This window comes from Plectropomus leopardus, chromosome 6 (assembly GCF_026936395.1).
Source record: "Plectropomus leopardus strain MGB_pleo_1.0 chromosome 6, ASM2693639v1, whole genome shotgun sequence".
Classification (NCBI taxonomy): domain Eukaryota; kingdom Metazoa; phylum Chordata; class Actinopteri; order Perciformes; family Serranidae; genus Plectropomus; species Plectropomus leopardus.
The window spans coordinates 31,609,295-31,619,325 of NC_142181.1; the positions used below are offsets into that span (position 1 = coordinate 31,609,295).

At 39.7% G+C, this 10,031-nt stretch overlaps 1 protein-coding gene across 7 annotated transcripts in view; it reads left to right on the forward strand.

Annotated features, from left to right (window-relative positions):
- Positions 1-9,816, forward strand: part of ryr1b (ryanodine receptor 1b (skeletal)) — a 96,506-nt gene extending 86,690 nt beyond the window's left edge. For all 7 annotated transcript variants that reach the window (XM_088079224.1, XM_088079226.1, XM_088079230.1 and 4 more), the window contains 15 exons: positions 43-128; positions 958-1,132; positions 1,387-1,473; positions 1,931-2,188; positions 2,282-2,412; positions 3,348-3,390; positions 3,522-3,655; positions 3,744-3,804; positions 3,893-4,039; positions 4,137-4,271; positions 4,367-4,523; positions 6,182-6,246; positions 6,357-6,457; positions 7,693-7,744; positions 8,069-9,816. In XM_088079224.1, the coding sequence (XP_087935350.1) occupies positions 43-128; positions 958-1,132; positions 1,387-1,473; positions 1,931-2,188; positions 2,282-2,412; positions 3,348-3,390; positions 3,522-3,655; positions 3,744-3,804; positions 3,893-4,039; positions 4,137-4,271; positions 4,367-4,523; positions 6,182-6,246; positions 6,357-6,457; positions 7,693-7,744; positions 8,069-8,164 (1,728 nt within the window). In that variant the 3' untranslated portion in view covers positions 8,165-9,816. The remainder of the gene's footprint in view (positions 1-42; positions 129-957; positions 1,133-1,386; positions 1,474-1,930; positions 2,189-2,281; positions 2,413-3,347; positions 3,391-3,521; positions 3,656-3,743; positions 3,805-3,892; positions 4,040-4,136; positions 4,272-4,366; positions 4,524-6,181; positions 6,247-6,356; positions 6,458-7,692; positions 7,745-8,068) is intronic.
- Positions 9,817-10,031: the final 215 nt, after the last annotated feature.

Below are 10,031 nucleotides of genomic sequence, written 5' to 3' on the forward strand. Positions count from 1 at the left end.
CATTAGTTGGTTAAATTAACTGCAAATTAATTGTTGAAACAGTTGGAAGCCGCAGTGGGAGGACAAGGAGAGGAAGAAAAACCTGCTCAAGCTGAAGAAGAGCCTCCACAGGAGACTGAGAAAGCAGAGTAAGTTGTCTGTCTGTTGGGGATCAACATGAGAACTCAGCAGCTTCTGCTGGAGTTAAAAAGTCTTCAGGTTGATATTGACCCCACTCAGGCTTATAGTAATGTTAACCCTTTCAAACCTGTGTGTATTGGCTTGATTTTTTTTCTAAACCATTGGGGGGGCGATTAGCATCTCAACAAGAAATGGCCCAAAAAATGAGTTAAAAGTTACAAGAAAATTACTGGAAAATATGAAAAAGGAAAGAAAGAAAGGAAAAAACAAAACAACAAACAAGAAAATGAACTCAAAAAAGTGCTAAAGGTTTTTAGCAAATATACAGTTATAAGAATCACAACTGTAGTTTTCTGAATAATTTCTTTTTAAAAATTTCCAGCTAATTTTCAGATCAATTTTGTGTAACTTTTTAGAATTTTTTTGCAGTTTGCAGGACATTTCTTTCCAAGTTGCTCATTATGTATTTCCTGTGTTTCATCAAATTACAATTTTGTCAGGTTTAGAGGTTAAATGATAAGAAAACTGTTGTTGATCAAGGTGTTGAACAACTAATTTTTTAGTTGGACCAAATTTTAGGTTCGTCTGACACTGTTTGTCGGAGTGAACTGCAGAACTTTTGATCAGCAGTTGTCATGCTGTCACACAGCTGAGGCAGAGCCAGGAGTCAATCTCTAAAGATCAGTAACCTTTTTTTTATTGCACGCTGCTCAAAGTGGCAAACAGGAGTGTATTACCACACATCTGTGAGATACTTTTTTTGTCAGATATTAAAACAGTCATTTTTCTCTTAAAAAACAAAAAGCACAATTTTCTCTCCTTGTGCATCTTTTCCAGCACCGAGAATGGAGAGAAGGCAGAGAAGGCCGAGCCTGAACCTGAGGTGAAGGAGGAAGAGCCTGAGGAAGCAGAGGAAACCACCGTGAAGGCAAAGGCAAAGAAAGACAAGAAACATGCCGAGGAGGGCTTTGAGCTGTGGAACGAGCTGGAGGTTCAGAGGATTAAATTCATGGTGAGCAGCTCTTTTTTACGCACATATTTCACATATCTCTGTCGTTAGCCAACACACGGTGCCACAGTCTGACATGTACTGTAACATACGGATATGTGCCCGATAGAGGGATGTTATTTGATCTGGACACTATTGTTTTACACTGGCCTACGTATTAACCCATGGAATTTTTTTGGCAACTAAATGACAGAAAGTTTAGCACCTATTAAGCAGTAAAATGCTGCTTTTGTGCTTTGCTCTCTTTCCATCCACAGAACTACCTTTCTCGCAATTTCTACAACCTTCGCTTCTTGGCCCTGTTCATCGCCTTCGCTCTCAATTTCATCCTGCTCTTCTACAGGGTTTGTGTATTTGGAGCTAACCTTAGACGACACATTTAGTTTCAGCTCTAAAACTCTGATAGTATTTCACCTGTGACTCTGCATCATGATACGTTTCACTAGCAAAGAATCTGTGTTCAAGAGTCTAATTTACATAACATTTTACACAATTCATCTGCCTACAGATTGTTTACATTTCTGGGCAGGATTTAGGTTTTCTCAAAAAACGTAGCTGCCATCAGCAGGAAGTCTTTTAACTTACAATGACAAAAAAAAGTAGTAGTAGTAGTAGTAGTAGTAGTAGATTTGCAACTCTTAGTTTTTTACGAAACTTAACTCTAACTTTTTTATTGCCACCTCCCTGTATTCACATTTTTTTATGTGCATGCAACTTTGTCTAAATTTGGTTTAAAGCTACACAAATAGTCAAAAGACTCAGTCAGACTTGCAAAACTCATTTTGTGTGTGATGTTTTCAGGTGTCTGACAGTCCTCCAGGTGAGGAGGAGTTTGAGGGTTCTGGTCTGTTTGAGGGCTCTGGCCTGTTCGAAGGCTCCGGTACTGAGGAGGAGGGGTCCGGGTTAGATGACGGAGGAGGAGAGGATGAGGATGAAGAGGGACCCATGTACTACTTTTTGGAAGAGAGCACCGGCTACATGGAGCCAGCCATGGCTTTCTTCGGTATCGTCCACACCATCATCTCCTTCCTCTGCATCATCGGCTACAACTGCCTCAAGGTGTGTGCGCTTTGCTCTAAAAAAATCCACACATTTCTGCGTCTGCTCGCAAGTTTCAAGCAGTTTGTCTTATTTTCCGTCTTTACCCCTCAGGTCCCTTTGGTTATCTTCAAGAGAGAGAAAGAGCTCGCCAGGAAGCTGGAGTTTGATGGTGTTTATGTCACTGAGCAGCCTGAGGATGATGACATCAAAGGCCAGTGGGATAGACTGGTGCTCAACACTCCGTAAGAGCCCTATTAAGTTATCAAATTCATGGATGGATGATATACAGAAGAGTGATGAGCAGGCCCAAAACTTCAGCCCAGCCCCAACCTGAAAATCTGCAAGCTTATGTTTTATTTGCTCTGGCAGACGCATCTGGTCCCTCTCCCGATCAGACAGATTTCCAGCCGGCTGCAGATGGTCCCAGCCAATCACAACCATTTATCTGATGAAGTGAACTACACTGTAGCAATTCAGTAATACATAGCTAAATAATACCAAAATAGGTAACTAAAATTCATAACTTAAAGTTATGTATTATAAACTTAAAAATTGGTCCAAAATGTGAAGGAAAGTGATGGCACTTTCCTGTGGCTATCACATACAGTTAGTTCAGATTGTATTGAATGACAGTATTAAATGAATTGATAAGATTATGTTTAAATTTATTTGGTCTCATATTGAAGCATTCATACAGATGACTAATCACAAGATTTAGTTTATTATTATAATTATATTATAAATCTAAGGTTTATTAAACTACTAGCTACACAGCTACACTATCACTAAAAGATGAAAATAGAAATTGAATTAGCAATAATTTGGCTTTGGCATTTATGGGCGTGTACCGCCCCAGCACTCAGGTGAGATTGGGACAAAAACGTAGCAACCACGTGTCTACCAAGAGACACAGCACTGAAAAAACAAAAATATAGTGAGGCGAAACACCAAATGAGTAAATCTGGGGTTGGCTTTTACTTTCACTTTTGCTGGCGAGCGTATTTACAAACAAAAACCCCAAACCCTGCATAGTATACATTTTAAATTTGACTGTAACATTAACGTATTTTATGAGTCTTGACCTTCATGTTGCATGCCAGTCATGCTCGGGTCAGGCTGCATTAGAGATTGAGAAGGCTAAAGGTGAAATGTTTATGATGTTTCTCTGTCAATGCAGATCTTTCCCAAACAATTACTGGGACAAGTTTGTGAAAAGAAAGGTGAGGTTTTTTTTTTTTTGTTTGTTATTTTTTTTTTTGTTGTTTTTTATTCAGACAGTTTTGCTTCAAAATATCAGCAAAAGATCAGGGATATTTCTTGGAGTGAAATGACATATGCGTGTGATATCCAGGTTCTGGATAAATATGGTGACATCTACGGCAGAGAGAGGATCGCGGAGCTGCTTGGTATGGACTTGGCCTCTTTGGATGTCAGTGCCATGACACATGAAAAGAAGCCTGAACCCGACACCTCTATGCTGAGCTGGTACATACTGTAATGTGCACTCTTTACACAAACCGTTCAGGCTTCTGGGGCATAATATCACAGAACAAACATGTCCTTCTCTCTGTAGGGTAACATCTATTGACATCAAGTACCAGATCTGGAAGTTTGGTGTCATTTTCACTGACAATGTGAGTTAAGGAAGAAGTTCATGAGAAAATTTAAACAATGACAGAATCTGCTTTGAGTTTGACTGACGGCCCTGTGTCACTTCTTTAGACCTTCCTCTACCTGGTTTGGTACTTGTTAATGTCTCTGCTCGGACACTACAACAACTTCTTCTTCGCCGCTCATCTTCTGGACATCGCCATGGGTGTCAAAACCCTGCGCACCATTCTGTCCTCCGTCACCCACAACGGCAAACAGGTCTGCACACATCACAAGGCTGGTCTACATCACAAGGCTCACATTGGATGGGGTAAACTGATCATGTGCTAATGTCACATCCACCTGTTCCTCACAGCTGATGATGACGGTGGGTCTGCTGGCTGTGGTGGTGTACCTGTACACCGTCGTGGCCTTCAACTTCTTCCGCAAGTTCTATAACATGAGTGAGGACGAGGACGAGCCGGACATGAAGTGCGATGACATGATGACTGTGAGTGGAGGGCAGAGAGATGGTTATAGGACGGTAGTGCTGGAAGGTGAAATTGTTACGTTATAAAATATGATTTAACTCTCTCCTTCCGGCAGTGTTACCTGTTCCACATGTACGTTGGCGTGCGTGCTGGTGGTGGCATTGGAGATGAAATCGAGGATCCAGCCGGGGATGAATATGAGCTCTACCGAGTGGTCTTCGACATCACCTTCTTCTTCTTCGTCATTGTCATCCTGCTGGCTATCATCCAGGGTATGCTTTATAAGTACTCATTTTCTCTATCAAAAGTGCTCAATGTTCATTTAAAGTTGGGTGTTGCAGTAATTCTGCAGGATCACTTATGTCTACTTTTGTGTTAATGTGTTGCAAAAGTGGTGGTACAAATAAAAAAGTTTCAATTTACTTCGGTAGTAAGTACAAGGTGTTTGTAGGTCCTTAAAATGTCTCAAATTCAATTTTATAAATATTAGGTCATAAAGTGATTAAATAGCCTTTAATTGGAAATTGAGAGGTGAGACTAAAGTCTTGATTGCCATAAGCATTTTAATTCATTTGTCCATTTTTTAATTTCTTTTTTGTCAGTGATTCAAGCTCTTCTGTGTGAAAGTCCACATTTCTGATGTTACAGATCTTGAAACCTACCACTGAATCTGATAATGTCTTTTTAATTTATATTTGCACACGTTGGCGAAATGTAGATGAATCTAACTCCCTTTAATAATCCTGCATAAGGCCTACCTCTGCACAAGACCACAAATATACTATTTACTTTTTCTTTTTACCCGTAATGCTTGAATAAGAATAAGATTACAAAAAATTAGTCTTAAATTTGGTTAACGACTTCAAAATGTCTTAAAAAGCTTTAAATTTAAGTGTCTGATAGCTGTAGACACTTGGAAATAACATTTAACTTTAAGGGAATATGTGAAGAATTTGAGTTTTAGGGATGTTGGCGCCTGCCTGTGGTAGCATCCAAAAAAACACAGAAAGAGTGATGTGACGGATAAACTGGTTTAAGATTGCACTAATGATTGCACTAAGATTGCACTAATGTTCACCAGGATTGTCTAATTTTTACAAACTATAAAAAAAAATGATAGTGCTCCAATCACAGACACAGCGGCCAAAAAACATTTTCATAGTAACAATGGATCTGGAAAACTAGAAGTAAGGCATTCTCTTTCTGTATCAATGAACAGATTCACAGATTATGATTCACCTTCACTGCACGACCTGCTGCTCTGTCACTACGCAGTGTACTCTGCTGTCCAAGAATGTGGTGCTCTAAAAAACTGAATTGTATTTATTCCAACAGCACTCCAAATGAACAGTCCAGCTCCAGAATTAGAAAATCTATATGTGGCTGCAGATCCCAATATCACAGAGGGCTGCCAAAAACAAATGAATGTGTGGGAAACCCTGCTCATTCTGCAGTTCCCTTTAGCTCTGCAGCTGTATGGCATCTTTTATCTTAGTGTTTTGTTTTTACGGCCCACAGCTTTACCGTTTTGGTTCAGTCTCACTGCTCCCATCGCTTGTTTTCCTGCAAAAAACGCTATAACACCTCAATGTATATACTGATTTAAAATCCATTCCTAAAACATGGCTCTGGATGTGTGTGAGTTAAAACACAGAGAGCTTGTCACGACGAGATGTTATTCCATTTTCATGTGTTTTCTGATTTGGTGTGATGCTGGGAAAGCCCCCTGACTGAATGTTGCAGAACCTCTGAAAAAAAGTGTAAAAGTGAAAGAGTGAAAAAGTGTTTTAGAGATAAGAAAAAATAGATTTGACATTTTAGACCTGTTAGAACTCTGTCTAAAAGCAAACACTCTCCTCCCAAAACAGTAACTTTACTAAGAAAACTCTGATCTTCAGAAATGCTGTCTGTCTGTCCGCCTGTCTGTCAGGTTTGATCATTGATGCCTTTGGAGAGCTGAGAGACCAGCAGGAGCAGGTCAGAGAGGACATGGAGGTAAGATAATGAGTTTCAGAGGGTTTTAACTGGACTTGATCTTAATCCACCTTTAGTCCTCCTTTAGTCACAAGAACATGTTTAATTCAAACTGTCCTTCCTCCCTCCAGACAAAGTGTTTCATCTGTGGAATAGGAAGCGACTACTTTGACACGACGCCGCATGGCTTCGAGACCCACACCTTAGAAGAGCATAACTTAGCCAACTACATGTGAGTTACCTTTCAGAGTGCAGACGGGAGAACTACACTCTTTTCAATACTATATGTATTTGTTTATTATGTTTTGATCAATTTCCCTCTCTTCCAAAATTCCAGCCTTGAAACCCGTGATTGTATTATGATTTTTTAAATAATAGGCATTACATTTTTACTGTCAAAGCATAGCATAATTAAATTCCCCTTAGTGCTTTTATTAGATTATATGACTATCTTCTTTTCATTTATTTGGCCTCTTATATCCCCCAAATAATTAAAAACCTTGTTACTATGTTGCAATATTATCTGCGCCAGGCATAAGCCTGCAAGGTATCATGCATTCGGTCGTGTGTGAGTGTGTGTATCTGTCTTCCGCAGCTAATATTGCAAACCACTGAACCAATCAGCCTAATATTTGTGAGCACATTTATGAATACAAGGATCTGTAATGGTGGCAGTGATTCATATTTGTTTTAAAACATGTTTTATTGACTGTTTTTATACCATCGTTGACAGTTGACTCCTTACTCCTCTTAACTGGCCGGTAGGAGCTGCTAGTTTTCTGGAAATCGTCTCAGCTAAAAACAGCAAGTCTTACCAATTATTGCAGAACACATTTTGGTGTTCATTGTCGCTCAAAAACTGGCACACATTTTGAAATGAGCATCTGCAGATCAACTACATACCCGATATGTTGTGATTCACCAAAGTCAGGCAGAACATGAGATTAATTAGTCCCTGTTTTTGTTTTCTTCACTTCCATCTTGATTGTAAGGAAGCCAGGAGAGACAGTTCCACCGGGCACAGCTGCACCGAAGTTTTGCCTTGTCTTCAGCACACATTCATGCCACGTGTGGAGCGTTTCGGAAGTGGAGAGTTTTGTTTGCCAGATCTTGTAGACAGACAGCATTACAGAATTACAGAATTTGTTGATTATGTAATTTTACCCTGATATTTGTACTTCTACCATGAGAAAGTAAACAGGCAGTTAAAGGGTTTCCTTTTTTTGAGTGTATTGTTATTTCCTACTGTGTTGTGTTGTAGCCTAAAGACAAAGTTAATGCCATCAAAGTCTAGTTATTTCGCGGTTGTCTAAAATCGACAAAGCGCATATTTCTATTAGCTTCTGATGAAATATGTCTGCTGTAATTACAAGAATTATCTAGAGTAGCTGCAATCTGCAATCTACTGAGTGCACTTTTTGAGTTTTTCTCAGTATTTTCCCTTTATTTCCCTTCTTCTTCTTTCAGGTTCTTCCTGATGTATCTCATCAATAAAGATGAAACAGAACACACTGGACAGGTCGGTAAACACACTGTACATACATGTAAGATATATATAGAAAATGCATAAAAATAGATACAGCCCTCATTGGCTTACTATGTTATTGTTCTTTTTATTTTCTATTGTTCTTGCATTTTAGGTTTACAGGCTCAATAACTGTGTTTTGCCGTATAAATATTTGTGTCCTTGTATATAGTGTTATTTATGTTGCATCATGATTTCAGAGAAACGCTCTGTCGTTCTGCCCTCTTCAGAGATGTTTGGTAAAATGCCAGTAAACTGGATTGATTGTTTTTCTATTTATTAAATTATCCTTATTTTATTTTCATTTTTGTGTTTCAGGAGTCATACGTGTGGAAGCTTTACCAGGAGCGATGCTGGGACTTCTTCCCTGCTGGAGACTGCTTCAGGAAGCAGTATGAGGATCAGCTCGGATAACGTCCTGCATCGTGAACATCTGAAGGAGACGGAGAGGAGAGAGGAGAGGAGGGGAGAGGAGGGGAGGGAAGCTCACAGAGAGGAAAAGATTAGAGATTAAGAGATTGAACACATCTATGTCTTAGTTTGCCCTTTAGCCTGCACATTTCTCTCCTCCGTTGAAGCTATGCACACTTTGACTGCACTATTACCTGCAGCAGAATGTCGATGGAATAGAGTTGAGAAAAGCAGAGGAAAATTATCAGAGAGGCATAAAAACACACAAGAAGCCAGGGGCCTTTTTTTATTCCGCTACAGATACACTACATGGCCTTTTTGTCTTATACTATACATAGTCTGCCTTGCATATCAATGCATTTATACAAAACGGGCTCTTTCAGTCGCTGCTGCTGTAAACGTTTAGTGCCTATAGCAATGTCACTGCTTTAGCTGCTTTAACACTTTTATTTGAGACTAGAGTGGATATGTTTTATTTCTGTTGTTTGGGATTTTTTAAAATGTGGCTGCTGCCATATGATATTTCATTTCTGATGTCTGGTGTTTCAGTGAGAGAGCGTTTTTGAAAGAAAATGATTCAGCAGCGCACAGTTGTACCTCCGGGATCTCTGAGAGGAGCAGTGAACACTTAAGGCCCCCCTCGCTCTTTTTCTTCCTCTCTCGAGACTTAGAAACTTCAAACAACATCATGAATGAAACTCCTGTTGGACTAACTTGCCGAGATATAAAACTGAGCATCATCTGCGTGCGTGACAAATACCAGTGTGAATCAGCTGTATAGACAAACCCAGTTTGCACTCTGAAGTCTTACACCGCGTCCCTGGATGTATGTGGTCCCCTATCTCCACTGGTGTCTCTGTGCCATATAAAGATAGCGATGATGTACACACATACAGTATAGGAGGATGCCAAGGTTATTTATTTATTGTTTGTATGCAGATCAAATCTTCTGAAGACGACCGTTTTAGCCCGTCTGTATTTCCGGCCAACAGTCTGTTTTATGACACTTGATGCACAAATAAGTTTTTGTCAGTGCATTAAAAAAACTAATGAATGTATTTACATTTTGGCCACAGTGTCATGTGTATAACTGAGTAATGTCGAGGCTGCTTAGAGGCCTTTTGATGAAAAATCATATTTTACATAAATCATAGATACATATATTTATTTTTCTTTAGGGCTTTGAAGAATGTGAAGGATCACGTTTCTTTGACTCGAACATGTCGCGTGTCCCGTTTGTGAAATCGAGACTCGGTCTCACACTGAAGAAAATGCCCAGTTTGCAGTCAGATGAGCACATTAGCTTTTGTTTTTGCTAGTTAGGTTTTTACGATAGATATTTTTAGGAATCCAGCATATCAGTTATTTTTCTCAAAGTCACGTGTGATGTGTTGATCTCAGCCGGTTCGGTCTCACTTTGCCTCTCACAGATCAAACTCACAAACATCTCCCATTAAATGTCATGACTCACTTTGTCAGAGGCAGAGCAGTATTTTGTTTGCTGACGACTCTAAAGTGTGTGTTTGTCGCTGCGGTCCACTCGGAGGCAGCTGACGGTACGGAGCTGAATGGAGATCACTACTCACTACTGACTGTGTGTCCTCTGACTGAACCCTGTGTTTCAATACAGAATAAACAGATTATTTTAAGGAGAACTGGGACACGTGTCCTCATTTATATCTAAGACTGTGCATGTGTGTGTTTGCATGATGTTGTTGTTCTACATTTGTGAGGACCAGTTTTAGACCTCGAGTGTGAATGAGGACACTCTGTCTGGTCCTTATTAGGTTTTGGTTTAGGTTATGGTTTCGGGTTTGGAAATGCCTTCAGGCTAGGAAACATGCTGGGTCTTTTACCAAATGGAAAATGT